This window comes from Cydia splendana, chromosome 17 (genome assembly GCF_910591565.1).
Source record: "Cydia splendana chromosome 17, ilCydSple1.2, whole genome shotgun sequence".
Classification (NCBI taxonomy): domain Eukaryota; kingdom Metazoa; phylum Arthropoda; class Insecta; order Lepidoptera; family Tortricidae; genus Cydia; species Cydia splendana.
In genome coordinates this window covers 12,419,259-12,442,601 of record NC_085976.1, presented here as the reverse complement: position 1 = coordinate 12,442,601, position 23,343 = coordinate 12,419,259, and the positions used below count along the sequence as shown (strand labels likewise).

At 40.0% G+C, this 23,343-nt stretch overlaps 1 protein-coding gene across 1 annotated transcript in view; it reads right to left on the bottom strand.

The window, feature by feature from the left end:
- Nucleotides 1-23,343, bottom strand: part of LOC134798807 (dmX-like protein 2) — a 101,075-nt gene that overhangs the window by 51,083 nt on the left and 26,649 nt on the right. Inside the window, exons 4-16 of the mRNA XM_063771195.1 lie at nt 20,447-20,526; nt 16,842-16,971; nt 13,460-13,580; nt 12,617-12,802; nt 10,446-10,573; nt 7,790-7,950; nt 6,144-6,213; nt 5,449-5,517; nt 3,869-4,055; nt 3,226-3,410; nt 1,961-2,074; nt 1,146-1,330; nt 381-495 (exon numbers count right to left, since the gene is read on the bottom strand). Coding sequence (XP_063627265.1) covers nt 381-495; nt 1,146-1,330; nt 1,961-2,074; nt 3,226-3,410; nt 3,869-4,055; nt 5,449-5,517; nt 6,144-6,213; nt 7,790-7,950; nt 10,446-10,573; nt 12,617-12,802; nt 13,460-13,580; nt 16,842-16,971; nt 20,447-20,526 — 1,731 coding nt within the window. The remainder of the gene's footprint in view (nt 1-380; nt 496-1,145; nt 1,331-1,960; nt 2,075-3,225; nt 3,411-3,868; nt 4,056-5,448; nt 5,518-6,143; nt 6,214-7,789; nt 7,951-10,445; nt 10,574-12,616; nt 12,803-13,459; nt 13,581-16,841; nt 16,972-20,446; nt 20,527-23,343) is intronic.

The window sequence follows — 23,343 nt, the reverse complement described above, 5'->3', positions numbered from 1 at the left end:
AAAACCATACTAAATTGATGCAATGTTTAAGCATTTTACGTCAAAAATGTGACAGTTACGTAGGAAGTGGCGCCCTCTATAATTTTCTACAATTTCTTGTCGGACTATAAGCGACACGTTTTATAAGCAAGATTGCTGTAATCCCTTATAATGTGGCTAGTGGCTACTATACATGCGACGTCTTTAGAGGGCCTTAATTTCGGTGTGGCCGAGATATTATACCCCCATTTGACATCCAAAATAATCTATCAAACTCTGTAAAAGGTAACAGGTAAATAAAAAGGTAAAAGGTTTTGTTATTTTAATATTATTCTCGTGGGATATTTCCAAGCCCGATTTTGATACAAAGATATGTATTAAAAATGAATTATTTAGCTTACCTGATATGTTGTGGTGGCTCGTCGTTAGTAATAGAGGTAATACTGGATGGCATGTGATGTCGTTAACCCTAAACCTATGTCCGGACGCTCTTGACGCGTGTCCTATTGATAACACCTGTAAATATAAACCTTATTGAATAACTATTTCTTTAAAATTTCCTACTAAATTATCGTGGGATATCTTCAATATAACGTGGGACAATATCATCAAAAACGTTTGACCCGAACAGTCTAAAAGCACTAAGATTAAAATGGGACCACCTGGAAAGTATACCCTTTGAAACATAAAACAGAATTTTCCAAACCGGTTCAGACGTCTTCGAGTAATCGGGGAACATACATAAAAAAAAAGATTCCGACGAATTGAGAACCTCCACCTTTTTTGAAGTCGGTTAAAAATAGAATACAGATAAATTGTCTATTTTTATCACGTCAATCAAATCACAATGGCCAATTTACTTTGCCTTTGGCAAAGCAGAGGATAAAAAAAATCGATTCTGTTTCAACACCAGAAAAGTTAAGATTAAGACCGTTGTTTTTTTTCTTCGCGACCCCAAAACATGTTTAGGGACGATACGCTGATGACATAGAATCGGACCACAATAGGTTTTCATACCAAGTGCTACGTCATCCTTTATCCTAAATGTTCAATGTTAGCGTGGTCAGTCTAGAAATCGAAGACTTAAAATGAACATTGACACTTATCATCAATAAGTAGACGACTCCTTTTTTTATTTTAACTATTAAAAATTATTTCATATTTACCTGTGAAAACTTAGATTTGTCATCAAACGTGAGCTGCCAGAGATTGAGCGTGCCATTAGTATGGTTGGTGACCATGGATATGACAGGGGCCGAGTCCAACACGTCACCCTCTTGATTCTCACCCAAGTCTTCTGTGGCTACACTCTGTTTACGCTTCATGTCGTTGTTATGTTCTTCTAATTCTCCTAAAATTTAAATAATATATTAAAATTAGCATTGTGTAAAGATCCGATCAGATCTAACGAATGCGCCGCAGTTGAGCATGTATTTTTCGAATCTTCTAACGCACAGTATTGATTACAATGTCAAATCAAATTAAGATTGTAAACTAAAGCCTGACCAGAAATATATGATCATTATCAATTGTTGTTGTTGAACTGCATCGCAGCCATAATTGTGTTTTTAGTTTTAAGATATATTTTGTAATAATATGTACTTATGCTAGTTTTAAGGTATTTATCTATGGGCCAATAGTTGCCTGAAAATAAATGTTTTCATTCATTCATTCATTATCAAGAGGGCGCTGTTCTTCTCATATATAAGGTGACAGCACAGTTTAGTGTGAAAAATTTAGTTCCAATGAAATTCCGCAATATGGCGCGTGATCAGATATTACTGGTCAGGCTTTAATAGTCAAAACTAGAAGTAACGTTTACGGGCGAGTATTACTTGAGATCACCGCGTTATCTAATACTTTTTATGAGTTAAGGTTACTTTTTATTTTCACGATTCTACTCCATTTCATTACGATAAGGCCCACCCACATAAGGAGGGCGTAATTTTTTATGTATCAAAAGTGTAATGATATATAATACCGTTTTCCAGAGGCTCTTTCTGTTCGTCGTTCTGAGGCCACTCGGTGTCCTCTTTCTCCTCTTGCACGCTCGCCAGGGGTGTTGTCACGGTTTCAGGCTGCTGCTGTTGTTGGCCTGTAACCATAAGAAAAATTAAGAAAGTGGAAAACTTATGTGTATAATTTAATTTTAATTTTAAATGAGGCAACAAGACCCAATTACATATGAATTTTATAAACTTAAAACTAAACACTATTTATGCGACAAAACGGCGTGGCTCCGGTGAATCGGCTGCTCTTGTGTCGGATTCGGCAATTTGCCCCGGAACCTCTGAATAATAATCAATTACATGACATTGAAGATAGGAAACAACAAAACTTTTTTTTCTCTACAGAAACACTTTAAATCCTAAATAGGAAATTAAAAAAACTAACAATGAACTCTCCTGTATATCTGTGTACATCGTCACATTGTATGGGAAAATAGCAACAATTTTAAAGAACGTCTCGAAAAGAATCAGATCCTGTACAGGGTGTACGGTACGTGGTCATCTTCCAAATCTAATAACGCACAGCAAATGCGCATCGCGCCACCAAATCGTGCCTACTCCTTGATTGTAGGACAGACGTGTGACCACAAGAACTGATTAAGACGGGGCGCAAAACGCATGCGATTTTAGTTACATTGCGGACTGTTGGTTACGTCCAATTTAACCGACCGCATTAAAAACCGCAATGAAACACGCATGCGAGTTCTCGCACCGTCTAAATGAGCCCTAAGTGACTCACCGGGTGTGACGGGCTTGGTGCGGTGCCGCACGTACAGCGGCTGCGCCGCGGCGTGGTAGAGCGCGGCCGGCGTGCACATGGTGGTGGCGTCGCCCAGCGGGAACGCGGACGGGATCCGCGCCGAGAGCGACACTTTGTAGGACAGACGTGTGAGCAAGTGACTCACCGGGTGTGACGGGCTTGGTGCGGTGCCGCACGTAGAGCGGCTGCGCCGCGGCGTGGTAGAGCGCGGCCGGCGTGCACATGGTGGTGGCGTCGCCCAGCGGAAACGCGGACGGGATCCACGTCGAGAACGATACTTTGTAGGACAGACGTGTGAGCATGTGATTCACCGGGTGTGACGGGCTTGGTGCGGTGCCGCACGTACAGCGGCTGCGCCGCGGCGTGGTAGAGCGCGGCCGGCGTGCACATGGTGGTGGCGTCGCCCAGCGGGAACGCGGACGGGATCCGCGCCGAGAACGACAGTTTGTAGGACAGACGTGTGAGCAAGTGACTCACCGGGTGTGACGGGCTTGGTGCGGTGCCGCACGTAGAGCGGCTGCGCCGCGGCGTGGTAGAGCGCGGCCGGCGTGCACATGGTGGTGGCGTCGCCCAGCGGGAACGCGGACGGGATCCGCGCCGAGAACGACACTTGAGCTTGCCGGATCGCGCCCGCTTGCAGCTCGTCTAGCCATTCGCACACCCTGTAAGGAGTAGGTATGAGTTTGCGTTCTTACATATGCCTTTTTGTAACAAAAGTAAACATTATTTCTGACAAAATACGGAAGCACATGTCGTGCACTGCCGGCAACCAAAGTTAAACAGCCACTTCGTCAACAGGATGACGTAAATAACAGTAGATCTGCCTTGATGCTAATCCCGTATTAGTCCTTCGGTCTTCGCATCTAACGAGTTTGACAGATGCATGCATGTGACCTCCATCGCTATTTCAATTTCCTACGGTATTACAAGAATACCATACGTACCATATAAGAAAACTGCCGTCCACAGGATGTATAGAGAAGAGTAGATCTCTGATGACAATCCCGTCAAACTCCTTCGATCTTCGCGTCTAACATGTCTGACAAATGCGTGCATGTGACGTTCGTTGCTATATAATTTATATTAGTTTTTGACAGGATTATAAATATATAATACGTACCATATAAGAAAACTGCCGTCCACAGGATGTATAGAGAAGAGTAGATCAGGACTCTGATGCCAATCCCGTAAAAGTCCTTCGATCTTCGCGTCTAACGAGTCAGGTAGGTGAGTGCACGTTACGTCCGTTGCTATGGAGTTTATGGACGTTGTGTTGGACAGGGTTGGATGGCTATGGTTACCGCTACCTGTGACACATAAAAGTTTTATTTCACAGTGAATAGAAGAATTGCTAGTATCTAGACACGCGGCAGCGTGTCAAGCCAAGTTTAAAAGAAAAAAGAACTGGCGACGCAGCGGCCGTGTGTTATATTACACGAACCATTTGGAGCCACTTTTAACCCTTATGTAACTCAGAATATATTAAACATAAGTTTTTATACCAAAAAATTAAATTTTAGAAAAGTAACATAGGAGAAATAAAATAGCGTGTACGTAAACACTACACACGTCAAATCCTGAACTTCAATTACACCCCAAGCAAACTAGAACTTGGCATCCATATAGATCTCAATTCTTTTTCCGGCGAAGTCAACAACGGCGAATATTCTTAATATTGAACTTGGCTCTCATTTCACATTTATGTTTTTGATGGGTACACTTTTCTCCGAGCACCGGACAATTTGTTATGTTGATAACAATCAGAATACTGATCAATTTGGTATAATAAACTAAATTAAAATGGCAAGTAATAAATGATTAACTAGTACTTGAGTAAATTTTGAAGGAAGCATGTTTTGGTTATTCGTAGTGCTTTTTAGGGTTCCGTACCTCAAAAGGAAAAAACCCTTATAGGATCACTCGTGCGTATGTCTACTGTCTGTCTGTCCGACCATTCCCCCCATTTATGTCCGAAATCACTGTCAAAATTTTGAAAAAAATGCACAAAACAGTTCTTTACCTATTGATGTCAGGAAAACCTATTAGAAATGTGCAGTCAAGCGTGAGTCGGACTTAATTACTTAGTTTTTGATCCGACCACTACGAGTTTAGTTTAGTAAAGACATTTCATTCACGTTTCACATAAAAAAATACATTGTTGTATTGTACGAAGGGTCGGCCTGAAAACCAGCGTTGTAGTAGGTAAGCCTGCTGCAACACATGCTGAGGTTCGCTCCTTTTTAGCATCATAATTTAAAAAAATTATATATATACATGTCAACATAATATTTTTTGCCTATTTAAGTTTAATTTTAAGGCTTATAATGTTTTGTAGCATTGCCTGTAAACATTTTTCAATGTGGTGTTAAATAAAAATTGTCTATGTTAAAAATTGGGTAATGTACGCACTTGACCGGTGTTTTTTCTGTTATGAGTGACAATTTCGCAATCTTTACTTACACTGAGTTCACATTTTAAAAACTTTTAAAAATGATATCTATCTGTAGATGAACCCATTATGAACACACATTTAAAATATGTCGGATATTTCACGGTTACGGATGCATGTATAGCGGTGATATTTCACCTGTCCAGTTTCTTGGTTCAATATGTATTTGCGTCTCACATTTTGCTTAATAAGACAGTGAGACGCACTGATAGGTGGAATACCATCCTAATGTATATCGAAGATATGATTACCTGGTTGTTCATCACTATTGCTGTTATCCTCAGACTGTACTTTAGTCAACTGACTGGGCCGCCTATGTCCTATGCAGCATGGAATAAGCAAGGAAGCGCATAGTTACCAAGCTGTTTGCCTATCTATGTATTACACAATTGAGGCGTTCGCAGACAAAAGGTACTTCTTGAGATTGTTAATACGGATTTTTTAAACAATGTAACTTATGCCTTATTAACATCGATCAAAGTGATAACTTTTACCTGCGAATGACTCAATATAGCTGTCAATTGCCGTAGTTACTTAGCCGAGGCACATACCTAATGTTTCTGAGATATAATTATGAGATATGAGTTACAGGTTATGGAGACAATTTTACCTCAATGACAATGTTGAGTGAGTGAATGTTACACGACAAGCGATGTTATATAAATGTATCAAACACACGGCAATGTGTACGGCCAAGGTAAACATATAAAATACAAAATAAAATCAAGCTGATATTGAGAGCGCCATATTTAGATTTTTTACTGTCTTATGTAACCAACATTAAGATCTCTCAAATCGGAAGTTTTTCAATAATTAAGGAGTGATTTGATCATAAACAAATAAAAAAGACTGAGGTCATATTAATATTTTCGTAGAAACTTCTGTAAATCACACCTCAATACATGAACAATATGTAAATAAATTATTAAGAATAAGTATGTCATACTCGCGTCATTCTCTCCGTCCGGATGCGCGGTGTGTTCTGAACCTTCTTCAGACTCTTCTTTATCCAAAACCTGTTAACAAAGAAATGTATTACTTTATTACAATCACTTTTTGTACGGGCATGTTTTAGGGCGTCCGCTAGCTAGCGCGGGTGCACGAAGCGGGTGAACGGATTAACGAGAAATAGTACGAGCAACGCTGACTGAACGCGTGCGGCGGATTTTACCCAGTTGCGCCCGCGTGCGTGCGCCCGCTCCGTGCACCCACGTCAGCTAGCGGACGCATTTAAGCTTTAGACCATATTAAATACTCTTATGGATATTATAACAAACCTAGGTCGAAATTGGAAAATACAGACATACTCGTAGGGATTACGTAAAGACGTTTCGAAATTATGCACTGATTTCTCGAACGACTTGTATAGCGAATCAGTTGGCAAGGTGCGAAGTCGGTGGAGGGAGAAGTGGCGCTGATAGTCACAAACACATGTAATCTTATGGAAAGTCAAACATTACTGGTAGCGGCAGCCGTTGGAACTAAAGGTGAACTAAATGTTCACTCGAGTGAATGTTTCATTTTCCTTTCATTTCACGTTCACACGGCTGCTGGAAAGATTATACATTTTTTCCTTTCTTTCACGATGGCGTCGATTGAAGTTGTGCGTCTTGGTATAAGTTTAATTTGTGATCATTTAATAAAGATTTTAACAAACAAGATGCAAAGAAAGCGTCGTCGGTAGTGGCTGGGACCATGGATCGCAAGAAGAAATTTATTTGGAGCCTCGAATACATTGCTGAGAGAACTAGCCGATGAAGATGCGAAATCGTATTGCAATCAATTGGGGATGACTTAAAGTAATTTTGTAGAACTTCTATTATTAGTAATAGGTCCGTTAATAGCGAAAGAAAACACTTTAATGAGAGACAGAATACCTAGCCGAATAAAACTCCAAATTTTACTGCGATACCTTGCTACTGGCGATTGTTTTGGAACTCTGGGATATTTATACAGAGTACCTAGAAATACCATATATCCTAATTTGTTCGTTCCACTTGAACACCATTTTATTGCTTTTACGTTATCTTTGTCTAGCTAGATAGTAGGTAGCATACCCACAGGATTCGAGAAAAATATGCAAAATCCGAATGAACGTTCATTTCTGTGTTCACACTGTTCATTTTTTGTTCATTCGGAGTGCGAGTGAAAGATGCCGAATGAAAATATCCAACATTGTTGGATTCTTTCACTAATGAATTCATTTTTCATTTTTGGTTCATTTTGTGTTCAGACGTGTCACTTTGAGTGAAAGATGAATAATGAAACTAGAAAATGAACAAAAAATGAACCGTCTGATCCCACCTTAATGTTACTCCATAAGATTTAACGCATAAAAGCCAACAAAATGAGGGCGGCACCCATGCACCTATACTCTGTATCTTTATGTATTTAAATAAAAGTAAACAATTTGTAAATTTTCGGGTAGTTATATAATTTATTGGTTAACCAACCAAATACAAAACCAACTGGATCTGTCACAGAACGACCTGACTTCAACCTACTTTATTTGATCATGTAATGTTTTCATCTAGATTTTGTTTACTTTTATTTAAATACCTAAAGATACAGACTATAGAGAATATAAATTACCTTCTTAGTAAGATCATGCAGTATGGCTTCAGCTTGGCTGGTGAAATGCATTTCCTTATTGTGTAGCCAGTGCAGTATGAACCGCCCGCCGCCGGCCAGCGACGGCACTAGGGGAATGTCTGTCTCTGCGTTTATAGATGCTGCGAGATGGAAATGAAGACCTAAACAAACACAAAACACATATTTTTGATCAAAAATATAAATTAAACTTTTTTTTTTTTTTTTTTTTTTTTTATTGGAAAAAGGTAAACATTTGACCACAATCTCACCTGATGGTAAGTGCCGATGCAGTCTAGGATGGAACATGCTTACCTAAAAGATGTCTATTCACTCTCGATTTAAAGAGATCCAAGTTATAGTGGACTGGGAATAGATTTGCAGGAAGTGAATTCCACTCCTTAGCCGTTCGCATGATAAAGCTGGATGCATAGCGCTTAGTTCTAATCAGCGGCAGAGTAACGACGTAAGGGTGAAACGCAAGTCCGCGTCTAGTCCCACGGTGGCAGAACGGAGATGGGGGGATTAGATTATGTAATCCCATCGCACACTCCCCGAAATGTATCCTGTAGAATACCGATAAACAAGCTACCTTTCTACGGTGTTCAAGGCTCTGCAGTCTAGCCTCTACCAATCCCGCATCTCCAATAAGCTTCCTAGCGCGTTTGTCTATGGAATCTAAGGCGGCTAGCTGATACTTGGCGGATCCATCCCAAAGGTGGCTGCAGTACTCCATACACGACCGGACTTGAGCTACGTAAAGCTGAAGGAGCTGCCCTGGTGTGAAGAACCGCTTGACCTTAGCGAGGACGCCTAATCGTCTAGCTGCAGATTTGGCCAGAGATTCAATATACGCCCCAAAGTTCAGGTTAGACGAGATACTCGTGCCAAGTAGCTGAAGATGGTTGGATATCGGTACGGATACATCCCGGAAAGTCGGAGTCAGGCCGAATGGACTCCGTTTGGCAGAGAACAGACACGCCTGCGTTTTGGTAGCGTTGAATTTGACCAGGTTTGCGTCACCCCAATCGGACACTGCCTTAAGTGCCAAATTCAGACGGTCTACCATAGCTCGTCGACAAGACTGTACCTCCTCTTTTTTGGCCCGAGCATTGGAGAGATATCTGTCCACGACAGTGCTATCGTCGGCATAGCCAAAAGTATCTGGGACTAGCATATCGTTGATATGTAGCAGAAATAAAGTCGCGGACAGAACAGAGCCCTGAGGAACGCCGGCATTAATAGTCCATTGGTCAGATGTGTAGCCATCTAACACCACCCGAATGGAACGTTCGCTCAGGAAATTCTCAATCCAGTTGCACAGACCAACTGGTAACCCATATCCTGGAAGCTTGCTCACCAAACTTGCGTGCCAGACCCGGTCGAATGCCTTAGAGACATCGAGAGATACCGCAAGGGCTTCACCGTGCCTCTCAATTGCCTCGCTCCAAAGGTGAGTAGCATGCACCAGAAGATCTCCAGTCGAACGACCCCCGCGGAAGCCATACTGAGAGTCGCTGAGTAAATCGTTATCCTCTAGGTATGATAGGAGCCGCTTGTTCAGTACACGCTCCATAATCTTGCAGAGTATGGAGGTGACTGAGATTGGACGGTAGTTGGCTGGGTCTGAACGACTACCTTTTTTGGGCACAGGTTGCACGTTTGCAAGCTTCCAACACGAGGGCACTACTCCAGTTTCAAGCGACAGACGGTACAAGCGTGTTAAGATTGGAGACAACTCGGCTGCACAGTTCCGCAAGACAATTACAGGGATTCCGTCGGGACCGCTGGCTTTATGCACGTCTAACGTTCGCAGTATTTTAAGGACTTCCTTTTGATGTATACGAACATCTCTCATGGAGCTATTCACTTGAGGAAGCACGGGTGGAAGTTTACCGGTTGAGTCTAAACGTGAATTTTCAGCGAAAAGAGAAGCGAACAGGTCAGCCTTCTCTTTGGCTGTATGTGCCAGCGCTCCGTCAGGTTTGACCAGAGGGGGCAGTGACGGGCGGCAGAAGTTTCCTTCGATCGCTTTCGCTAGGGACCAGAACGCTTTACTTCCCGGAGGATACGAGGCTAGCTTGGTCCCAGTACGACGGACATGATCAAACCTGGCCTTGCGAAACTGCTTCTTGCAGGACTTGGCGGCTTTATTGAACCTCTTCTTCAGGTCACGTGTGTTCGGAGCCCTGCGTGTACGAGCATCAGCCCATTCCCGGTAAGCCGACCGCTTAAGCGCCTCAGCACGATCACAGTCAGCATTGTACCACGGGCGAGCTTTGTGGCCGGTCGAAACAACAGAGTAGGGAATAAAATACTCCATACCCTGACGAATGACATTGGTTACTTCGGTAGCGCAAAGCGGTAAATTCCATTTAATTTATTTTTGTTGGGACAGAAAGAAACGAAATTTTAATAAAAGTATTATGTGGGTTTAAGACTTATTTCACCGATATATCGACATAGAGTCCATGCCAGTCAGGTGCTGTTCCAAAATCCTAAAAGTAGGTAATTAAAGAAGAGAAACAGCAAGAGGACTCCCTCTCGAGGAGGGTAGAGTGGGGATGGGCGCCCCGGGCTGCTTAGACGACTGCGCGTTCCGTCGTATGTGGAAGCATGTCCTGCATACCTGCTACCAACCCTAAATATGGGTATTTACCTCCAGTATAAGATGTGGCGTGGTAAGGGTTGTGGAAGTCGTGTGCACTATACGTCGAGGGTAGAGTGGGGATGGGCGCCCCGGGCTGCTTAGACGACTGCGCGTTCCGTCGTATGTGGAAGCATGTCCTGCAAACAAATATTACTTTAGTAACAAGATAAGGAGTGAGATGTACACTTCTTTAGGCGCACGGCAATTTTTTTATAGGCGCGAAAAGTCTATCTCTGAATGAAAATTTGAATTTAGGCCTTTTGCTGACAAATTGGTTTGGAAAGACTATATGTAGAGTCCGTTTAAGCTAAGTTTGCACCGAATTGAACAGAACGAAGTGATAAAGTGTCATTATAAATATCATATTTTCATAATAAATTGACTTTGCCACACTTTGTCTTTGCAAATGCCATACAGGATTAGCTTGGTCCTAGTACAATTTTTTTTCACTTCTCATGCTGACAGAGTTCGTCTTTAATTATTGTGTTGAATCATTAATTCCGTCCTGTATCAGTCTTGAGCAATATTTCTTCTGTACGCTTTCACGCAGCCGCCCACTCGTCATCCGGCAGTAAGGTCTCGGACACACGTCGTCCACGCTACACAAGTGTATATACAAGCAAGGGCCCCCGAATCGTTAAGATACGGTAAACTCACCGTACCCTAATATTTCGGGGGCCCTTCCTTGGGGGCCCTTCCTTGGATACCCTTTGATCCATAGGGATCTTTTATACAGGGTGGCTAAAAATAACTGCATTCCCGTTGCCAGGGAGGTTTTGGGATTATACTGAGCAACTATTACTATGGGACCAACACCGAAATCACAAAGAAAAATTTATCCTCTCCATGGTATAATAATATACTCCGCCTGGTACTCCATTCCGAGATTCGCGTATGACCTAACTGACACGCGCCTACGTCATCATGCTGTTTACAGGTTCTCAAACTTTGAAATGTGGGAGAATTTTAACCAACGGTGAACATTATTTTAACGGCATTAATTTTAAGTTATTCATGTAGAAACATAGTAAAATAAAACAAATCTAATGTATTAAATTAAACTTTATTTATCTATACAAGACAAACGTTTAAAAAACTAATTCACAGTTACACATTAATTACCAAGCTTACGACGTGAAAAGTTTGGAAAACACTGCGACTGCTGACACTGAGCGAGAAGGAAATAACAATTAACACGCGTTCGATAAGGATGACGGTCAGGGCATGAAGTTATCTAGATCCGAATTGTCAAATGTGCACAGCGCTATCCTGTGTTGCCAGTAGTATAAACAGAATTACCCGAAAGTCTGAAAGTTCTTTCGTGAATCGGAAGATATTGCTAACGAGTAATTAAAAATGACGTGTTATTGTAAAATTTAAGCTAAAATACATATTAATGAAAATTATAAAATTATAAAGAAATATTTTAACTTATTAACCATAGGTATAATGTACCCATGTAACATGTTATGTTGAAATAAAGTGGCAATGTTATTGTGACGTAGGCCCGTGTCACTCTGGGAATGGAAGACCATGTTTTATTAGACCATGATCCTCTCATAGAAAATGGTCCAGCCAAAATGTATGAAACAGCCAATTTAATTTTTTGGGTGTATAATGGCCCCCTCAATAGCTATCTTGGGCCTACTCAAGAGCTACACAACAGCACTCACTTCATGTGCTTGAGGCGCTGCATGAAACGGTGCTTGTGGCGGTGCGTGGCGCGCTGGCGGCGCGGCGGCGAGCGGCTGTGCGCCGTCACGCAGCCGCCCCACTCGTCGTCCGGCAGTAGCGTCTCCGACCACACGCGGCCCACTACACTATAGCAGCTCCGACACTCACTTCATGTGCTTGAGGCGCTGCATGAAGCGGTGCTTGTGGCGGTGCGTGGCGCGCTGGCGGGGCGGCGGCGAGCGGCTGTGCGCCGTCACGCAGCCGCCCCACTCGTCATCCGGCAGTAGCGTCTCCGACCACACGCGGCCCACTACACTATAGCAGCTCCGACACTCACTTCATGTGCTTGAGGCGCTGCATGAAGCGGTGCTTGTGGCGGTGCGTGGCGCGCTGGCGGCGCGGCGGCGAGCGGCTGTGCGCCGTCACGCAGCCGCCCCACTCGTCGTCCGGCAGTAGCGTCTCCGACCACACGCGGCCCACTACACTATAGCAGCTCCGACACTCACTTCATGTGCTTGAGGCGCTGCATGAAGCGGTGCTTGTGGCGGTGCGTGGCGCGCTGGCGGCGCGGCGGCGAGCGGCTGTGCGCCGTCACGCAGCCGCCCCACTCGTCGTCCGGCAGTAGCGTCTCCGACCACACGCGGCAGATGTTGTCGACGCTTGATGTCACCAGCACGTTGCCGACGCTGCCCCTGGAAATATAAATTAAGTTAAAGTTGGCGCTGCATAGCTCCGTATATTATGCGTCTTATGCGATAATTCTGTTTGACAATTCAGTTATCAATAAACATAAAGGGGGCGTGCATGAACTATAGGGGGCAGCATAGGAACCGTCAGATTTTTGGCGCGGGGCGTAAATGTGACGTTTATGCTTCCGATGTAGCCCACAAGATGGCAGAACCTACTATGCACAAGGAAACGTACCTACGAGAACGATAGATGGTAGCACTTGTTTTGGCAATGTACATGTGCACATATGTTTCCGATTCAGTCCACAAGTTGGCAGACCCTCCAATGCGGACGGTCCCTATAATGCTGTACACGTACAGCGTCATCATCAACGGCTGTCATACTCGGGGCACAATTTTTTTTTAGACTCTTTACACAACTTATACAGTCAATTCATTTTTATACATGAGACTACATTATAGACCCACAAGATACCATTCGTTGTTGCACATATTGCATACCAACTTAACAAAACTCATATTTAAAATGTTATAAAATTTCCTTATCAGAAAACTAAACGAGTTGTATACAAAAATTGCGCATTGTTTGTAAACTGTAAGACAGATTACACTGTAAAGCTCTAATTCACCAGTTCTTATCTACGTTTAAGTAAGACTCACTTGGGCATATATTTGCTCGTTTTCCGCCATGACAGATGCGTGACCGCTCGCGGGTGCGCGACGTATATGAACGTGTAGTTGAGGTCGGACGACGCGTGCTCGCCTTGCGCGTGTACCAATACTGAAACACAAAGGATCCCATTAATAACGTTCCTATAAATAGGGTATTTGACTATACATATTTGAAATAAATTATTTCACACCATGCTTGAATAAAGCACCAGATAATTATTACAAAAACATACATAGCAGTTACATTTAAAAATATTTTTTGAAGTGAAAACTTCTTTAGCGGCGCTGGGCACTTTTTGAGGTGGGGAAAAAATTATAAACTCGAGACAGCGTAACGCGATCACGTGACCGTAACGTTTAGATGGCCACTCATTTAGATGGCATTTAAATCAATAAAGAAAAACTCAATGACATTACATGAAAGAGGTTCTAATCTGGTACGGGTTGAAATACGAGGATCTCACAGTTACATTCTAACTTTATATCACTCAAATATAATTCAATAAAGTGGTGAATAAAACTCAAAATATCATAACCCAATATATTTAGATGCGAGGTCTGCAAGGTAACTTTACAATTTCTATTCGAATTTTAAACAATTAACGCTACAAATTTGAATTTCGAATTTTAAACAAGCTCACTGACCAGCAATTTCGGAACTAAAGTTTTTCAATAGAAAGGAGGATGGGTCAATTATACATAGTGCTGCAGACATTTTGGACTAGTCATTAGTTTTCACTTCTGTCGGCACTCCCGGAGTGCAACCCGTTGTTTTTTTATTTAATAAATCGGATAGAAATATAAAAAGTAGGTGAGTTGACCGTGACGTTATTGTGTAATGTTTAATATAAATTCCATATTAGCAAATCGTTTTGACAGTTCTAAAGAAAAAACTGATTTGACTAGTAGGAGAATACCCTATTAGCAAACAAGTAAATAGAAAAATTGAGGGTGCTAGAATCAGTGTCCAATCTCGGCTTTCTTGTTTTTGCCAGGTTACCCTTTCCTGAACGCTATTAAAGAAATTTTTGAAATTGTCGAACAGATATTGCCATTGATAGAAATTGATACTCTTGCTAGGATTCGAACCCTGAATCACCAACTTCACGGGCAGGACCACTGCTAAGCTATTATAAGGCTAAAGCGACCGTATACATATATTTTTGGTTCAAGTGATATAAGGTAACGCATTTATCTACCCACGTGTGAATAAGGTTCGAAAATAAATTGCCTAAAATTAGACTGATAAAAGACGTTGAAAGCAATCAGGCTGTGTCATTTTCTCGTAGTTTGCTCTCAATTGTGAAATTCGTAATTCTAATCTATGGGTTTAATTCAAAAAGTAATTAAAACAAGCGAGTCTGCCCTAGTTTTATGTTAATTGTTAAACGCTGTGATGTTAATTTAATATGATATTTCCTTTCTTGTGTCTTCTTACGTAAGGTGGCATTAAAATCAATCAGTGTTTTGTACAACGTGACGTAGAAAAATATAGGTTGAACAAATGACCACACAAAACAATAGGGTATTTGACTGTATGTAAAATAAATTATTTTACACCATGCATGCAATAAAGCACCAAAAGATTAATATAGAAACGTAGACAGCAGTTATTTTTAGACACAATTTCTATTTTAAAACCCGTATAAAACTATAAAGATTAGGTAATTTGCTTATGATGTCAAAATCGTCACATGCTAGTGTTTCATATAAATTCCTTAGTAGCAAAATCGTTTTGACAGTTCGAAAAAAGAAATTGATTTGACTAATAGTCAAATACCCTATAACAATGCCACTTGTAAAACCATTTACAACTCCTAAAAGGCAAAGGGAGATTGTAACCGCGTAGTAAAAATGTAAATACAATTGTTTAATACACAGCACGTGACCAAGGCTTACTAATACGTGAGGTACACATTAATCGGATTAACTCATATTAACACATGTCAATAAACAGAGGGCGTTTAACTGTATTGTGACCGCAAAATTGAAACAGCGAAAGAGACCTGTTTGTTACAATTGAATTTGAGTCTTAAAACTATCCATCTTAAAGATCAAATTTTAAATTTTACGACGCGTGATGTAATTCGGCTAATGGTTTTTGTTATTAATTGAACGGTACGCACGAGTTAGAAATTTAGTCTAATATATTTTTAATTAATTAACCATTACCACCCAATTAAATTAGGTTCTATGTGAAGTAAGCCGGCTATATTTTTCCTAAATGGCAAATAATCCCTACCAATGCTGACGCATTCAATAATATTCTAGCGCTATTTCAATTATCTTGACAATCGCTTAGATACTTTCTGTAGCGCTGTTATACAGAATATTTTTGTGATGTCTGACTATACTCAGAGGGGTAAATATGTAGGTCATACTGAACAACTTTTACTATAGGGCCAATTCCGCAATCGCGAAAAAATCAGCCGTCTCATATATTTCAGCGAATCATTATGTCAATGTTTTCTATACAGAAGATTTTATCGCGATTTCGCAGTTGGCGCCATAGTAAAAACAAACACAAAAATGTCAAACGATCAGTTGATGGCGTGAAAGAACTGTGTCGTTCGTGGGACGTAATCGCGTTTCAAGAGATTTGGTTACAAGAGGCCCAAGAGGGCGATCAGACATATCTTGGTACTATCGACGATCAGTTCAACTGAACTGGGACCTCAGCTATGGACACGACGGCGGCGGGCATGCTGCGAGGGCGGCCGTATGGAGGAGTAGCCCTGTTATGGAATAAATCGGTGTTTCGCGACGTTTCGGTGATTAAGTGCGATAACCCGCGCGTTTGTGTGTGTGTGTAAAACTTGATCAGTATATGCACCCCTCAGAGTATGGTCAGACATAATAAGAATACCCTGTATATCTCTCTATATTGATATATCTAGACTCTAGAGGCACTACTTGAAAATTTTCTACCGTTCGCGTATCTAAGGGTGGTATTCCACCTGTACAATTTCTTTGTCCAATGTGTATTTGCGTCTCACATTTTGCTTAGTGAGAGAGTGAGACGCAATGCACATTGGACCAAAAAATTTGAACAGGTATACCAACCTAACGGATGCACGGTCAGTTGAATAAATAAATAAAATAAATATTTATAGGACATTTGTACACAAATCGACTAAGCCCCACGGTAAGCTCAAGAAGGCTTGTGTTGTGGGTACTCAGACAACGATATATATAATATATAAATATGTACTTAAATACATAGAAAACAACCATGACTCAGGAACAAATATCTGTATCATCATACAAATAAATGCCCTTACCGGGATTCGAACCCGGGACCATCGGCTTCATAGGCAGGGTCACTACCCACTAGGCCAGACCGGTCGTCAAATTGATTAAATTGAATTACCTTTATTTTGATACCAGATCTTAACTAATCTGTCGTTGACTCCCGACGTAGCGAAGAGAACACCGTCCGGTGAAAAGGCGAGGTGATGCGCCGGGGTCGCCGTCTGACACTGCCATACGCACAGCCAACCCTGCAAATGGATGTGTGTTAATGCAAAATCGACTTTAAGCCACCATTCCCATGGGCGCTTTTACAACGCGTGTTAAAAAAGCGTTTGAATGACACAAATGGATACATGTGTATTAATTCACACGACAGCGGTGGGGCTTTTTATCAAGCGTTGTTGGATTTTCGACTTTAAGCCTTGGTCGTTAAATCGAATTTAGAGTGCGGACAGATTCAAGCGTTTTTTTTAACGCGCGTTGAAAAAGCTCTCGTCCGAATGGGGGCTTAACCGCTGTAAACAGGGTTCACTATTACGGATTCTTATTTTTTTTAGGATTCCGTACCCAAAGGGTAAAAACGGGACCCTATTACTAAGACTCCACTGTCCGTCTGTCTGTGACCAGGTACCTGGTGACAGGACCTGTATCTCATGAACCGTGATAGCTAGACAGTTGAAATTTTCACAGATGATTTATATCTGTTGCCGCTATAATAACAAAAAAGTACGTAACCCTCGGTGGGCGCGCCCATTTAAATATTTATTTTATTCTGTTTTTAGTATTTGTTGTTATAGCGGCTACACAAATACATCATCTGTGAAAATGTCCACTGTCTAACTATCACGGTCTTAGTAATAGGAATAGGGTCCCGTTTATACCCTTTGGGTACGGAACCCTAAACATGATATTAATTAATTAATTGTCAATTTTATACTACATCAAAATGTTTGGTTATTGGTTAATCAAAACAAACACATGACAAATTAACACATGTTAATTATATTTCAAAGTTCGTTGCTCTTTTATAAAAGAAAAATGCTGATATGAATATAATCAAATTAGATTCCGACCGTATTCCGTATCAACTGATATCAGGTAACAACAAACAATGATATCACACTGTCAGTGCATATTTCCATTTTGGCGCTTACTTAGTAAACCTCCTATCTTACTCCTTTGTTCATTGGAGAAGCAACCTTGTGATAAACACTATAGAGTGGTAATTTAAATTAGAACAGGATGTTGTTACGTTAAGAGAGTAAACAGTCAATTTAGAACGTTATCTTATCTGTTAGGATCTGTCCGTTAAACGGATTGTTTTTAACTCTACAGATTCCACTAAAGACCTTATTTCTAGATTTAGCAGATATTTTTTTTTAAGATATACGGATGCATCTTATAAAAGATTTTGGAGTAATATTTTCTTCGGTTACCGCGATAGTTATCACATTTTCCTCAGTCACCCGTTGACCAGTATGAACGCTTTAAAGGGTTCGAAACGTCGGGATGTGTTTTAAATTCAATAATAATATATTACGCGATATAATCCGTTTAAATGATGAAAGTTTGTGCGCGGAGATATATAGAAATCTATAGACATGAGAAAATGAAGTCGAATCGAAAATTTGCACTAAATGGACACCTATCAAACTGAGAATTGCGGAGACACACACGGGGTTACTTAATCGTGTTAAAAGAGTGAAATCAGTTTCGTTGTCTTTTGCTGAGCCTCGTAGAATCGCAATTTTAGTCTATCTCGTCGTCATTTAATATAGGTTAAAATAAAAGACCTTTTGGTAAAAAGGAGGAAAACTCCACTTAGCTAGTTTGTTAGTGCACGACACCTTGCACTTTGTGACTATGCGCTGAAACTTGGCACAGTTGATTCTTAGCTGGTCATGAGCAGATACAGACCGGGAGACCTCGAGAGCCACGTCTCATTTAGTGGGGGGGAGGGGGGGAAGTTCGACGCCGCCGCGCTTCACTTGGAGCAACATTTCTCTAAAACTATACCTATTAGGGAATGTAATATATCATTTTCGGATAAATTAAGGATGAGGAATCTAGTTTTGGAACAAAAACAATGCACTTTCTGACAAAAAAAAAAGCATAAAGTAGAAAAGACTAAAAAACGTATTTTTGATTTTTTCATAATTACCAATTTTTTTTTAAAGTATAGCAGGAATCTGAAAACATAAAATACAGTCGTAAAGCTACACTTATTACGTTTAAGAAAATATATAGTTTAATATACAAAACTGTTGATAAATGGGAGATAAAAAATAATATTAAGCATGGGCCAGAGTGATCTCAATACAAAATATTATGAATGTGGGAAAGTTACTTATAATTTGTTCTACAATCGTTTATTTTTTAATAATTTCGTAAATAACTCGTAAACGGTAGCCCACAGCAAAAAAATATCTTTTACGTAAATAATCTGTTTCAGATTTCTTATAAAATAAGTGCTACTTTTTTTCGCTAAGATCAATATTAAAAAAAATATTGAAGGGAGAAAATAAATACTAAGGTCCCCTTTTTTAGTCATTCGTAAATAACTCGTAAAGGATGGCCAATAGCAAAAAATATTTTAACACATGAATAATTAGCATAAAATTTCCTACAAAAAAGGTTATTCAAACTTTTTCGCTAGGATCAATATTTAAAAAGGGGACCTTAGAATTTATTTTCTCTCTTTAATATCGTTTTTAATATTGATCCTAGCGAAAAAGTTCAAATGACCTTTTTTGTAGGAAATTTTATGTAAATTATTCATGTACTAAAAATTGTTTTGCTATTGGCCTTCGTTTACGAGTTATTTACGAATGACTAAAAAAGGGGACCTAAGTATTTATTTTCTCCCTTCAATATTTTTTTTAATATTGATGGTACCGAAAAACAGTAGTACTTATTTTATAAGAAATCTGAAACAGATTATTTACGTAAAAGATATTTTTTTGCTGTGGGCTACCGTTTACGAGTTATTTACGAAAAACAAGAAAAATAAACGATTGTAGAACAAATTATAAGTAACTTTCCCACATTCATCATATTTTGTATTGAGATCACTCTGACCCACGCTTAATATTATTTTTTATCTCCCATTTATCAACAGTTTTGTATATTAAACTATATATTTTCTTAAACGTAATAAGTGTAGCTTTATGACTGTATTTTTTGTTTTCAGATTCCTGCTATACTTTAAAAAAAATTGGTAATTATGAAAAAATCAAAAATACGTTTTTTAGTCTTTTCTACTTTATGCTTTTTTTTTGTTAGAAAGTTCATTGTTTTTGTTCCAAAACTAGATTCCTCATCCTTAATTTATCCGAAAATGATATATTACATTCCCTAATAGGTATAGTTTTAGAGAAATGTTGCTCCAAGTGAAGCGCGGCGGCGTCGAACTTCCCCCCCTCCCCCCCACTAAATGAGACGTGGCTCTCGAGGTCTCCCGGTCTGTATCTGCTCAAGACCAGCTAAGAATCAACTGTGCCAAGTTTCAGCGCATAGTCTCAAAGTGCAAGGTCCCCATACAACGGTGTGCAGTAACAAAGCAGCTAACTGTGCCACGACAATGATTTAGGGCTGATTTAGACGGCGCGCGAACTCGCATGCGATTTTAGGTACATTGCGGACGGTTGGTTACGTCCAATTCAACCGACAGATCAAAACTCGCTTACGAGTTCTCGCATCGTCTAACTGAGTCTTAAGACTTACGGGCTCTTCTTCATCCTGCAACTTCGGCGGCTTGTCGTCTTTGTCGCTGCCGCCGATTTGGAATGTTACACCGGAGCTTGCTGCAATGAAAGTAATACCATAAAGCGCGCTTTTGTTTTATGCGACAAATGCAGCGTTTATCGCACACCCATTTTACATCGGATAATCTAATGACCATACATTATTTTACACGGTAAACGCAGCGGTAAGCGCATTGCCATTTTTTTTCCTACATTCCGTTGACGCATGAGTTTAGTTTACCGCATAAAACCTCAGACATAAAACAACCGAGCGCTTAACTGTCACTATGAATTACATAATAAGGGTAGGTTTCACCAAACCGTCTGTCAACGTTAAAACGTTCACTAAATTTTCATAGCTCACTGCCACTGTCACTGGGTGACGTTAATTAATAGGATAATTGTGCTGTACAACTACCCCTAAGGCGATATAGCAACGACGTCACGACGGCAGGGTAGGATTTGGCCAACATTACCAACCGGCGAGAAGTCAACATACAGAATACGTACAGAAATGTTGGGAGCATACGATGGCATAGAATGATGCGAAAACGCTCATACTGAAACTAGCCCGATTGAACAGGGAGCTAAGTGTTTCAACATAATATGAACAGGGACCTACGCATCACAGAATACCACAATTACTTATTCGGCGGGTCTTGAGTTACATTTCTGACTCGCTCATTAGGTTGTTATGAGGATATATTGTGGTTGACATTTTAGCCGTTATTGTAATAGAATAATTAGCTGATACCCACAGCAAAAGCTGGTTATTAAATATCAAAAATTTACGCGCCGTAATTAAAACTTGTGTACAACACGAGCCCATAATTTATTGATAATTGATTATTTCGTTATGTCATGTAATAAAATTGCTCGAGCAATTAAGTATATACTCGTAAGCGGTAAATAATGTAATCGCTATAAAATGAGCATAACAAATTATTGTATTCGTATTCCTGAATTGATAATGGCTTATTATTAACCGGGCAACTAAAATATTAAACAGGAACTTTCACTGGGCATATAATAATATAATTTGGCTGTGCATTAATATTTTAGCGCCAATAAATTTATATTAGCCTCAAATATAAGCATCATATTATTAAAAAACTGGCAGCAAAATCAAGCCACCGAAAAAAATTATAGGGAACTTGAATTGATAGTTTGGCGTCTAAAATAATAAGTTGGCAACTAATATTGTAAAGAGATCATAAAATTTGTTTGTTTATATATGTACATATGCAGAATACCTAAGATACCTATATACATAAGCTTTACATACTCCAGTTTTAAATAATTTAAACATATGCATACCTAATACTTTAAATACACAAATTTCCTAACAAAACACCACAAATTTATTTACCAATGGTCAGTACCTATACTTATAGTCGAAATTCCTAATCATGAAACACCTAATGGCCATTAAACCATTAGGTCTTTAAATTTTTAATTACTAATTTCAATAGTTATCACGGTGTTCTGCAAGAGTCAAAAGAAAGGTGCGACGACGAGCGAAGCGAGGAGGAGCGTGTTAGGTTGAACGTGTAGTGACCAAACAAAATATTGTATAAAAGAACTTAATTTTTTTAATTAATAGATAGCCGTTTTCTTTTTAAAATGTGCTTCATAAACTGTCTCTAATAAAATAAATTCAGTTTCCAAATAAATACTTGGTACCTGCCTAAAAATAAACAAAACCTGTATGGCATTAAAATGTTGTCTCATATTGATATATTTTAAGGCTCTGTTTTTGTTGCCAATCTATTTATTTTAGTACCCATTTCTATTTTTTTAAACTACTCAAATTCGATTAATTAGTTGACCGGTTAAATACGTGCCATTGATAATGTTCCTGTTTGAAATAATATTATTTACTTAAATGCATCGTTCATAATAATCATAATGTATACCTACCTAAGTGCCGGCCAAGCGTACGGAGAAGTACTTACGTACGTAGTTTGTTTATAGTTCACATAAAATCACGCGCACAGAGGCTGAGGTATGGGATTTCTATCGAGGTTTGCTCAAGGGACAAAGGGACGTTCTCAAGAAAGAAATATTTTTCAAAAGCTGGCAACGCGCATTACACACCCATGAAAATCTATCGATGTTTGCTTGTTTGTGACCGACGAAAGAAGCCTAAACTCATATACGAGGGGCGTTTAATAAAAAGTGAGAATGAGTATGTTATATACAACTTTTATTAAATCTTATTTTATTTTTCGACATAGTCACCTTTTAGCATAATACACTTAGTTTATCTTTTTTATAACCATTTAAACCATTTCAAAAAAGGTTTCATCTTGAGTACTTAAAAACTCTTGTACTGCAGCGACTACCGCGTCGTCGTCTTCAAATTTCTTGCCTCTTAGGTATTCCTTCAATCTCGGAAATAGGTAGAAATCACTAGGGGCGAGGTCTGGTGAATACGGAGGATGCTTAAGGATATCGAACCCAGCATCACGTATTGCAGCCATTGCAACGGCGGACTTGTGTGCCAGTGCATTGTCCTGATGGAACAACACAATTTTCGAGAGTTTACCTCGCCGTTTTTCACGGATCTCATTGCGCAATGTTGCTATTTCTTTGGCATATAAAGTGCCCGTAATAGTGGCTCCATGCTCGAGATATTCAATCATTACGACCCCTTTACCATCCCAAAAAACAGAGCCCATGACCTTACCGGCAGATGGGTCCACCTTGAATTTCTTCGGAGTTGGAGATGATGGCCTTTTCCATGTCATGACTGCAGTTTCGTTTCAGGATCGTAATGATGGAGCCATGTTTCGTCCATTGTTATAAATCGCGCCAAAAAAAGTTCCCGGTCTTGCTGTATCAGGTCCAAAACTTCTTGACAAATCTCGACTCTAG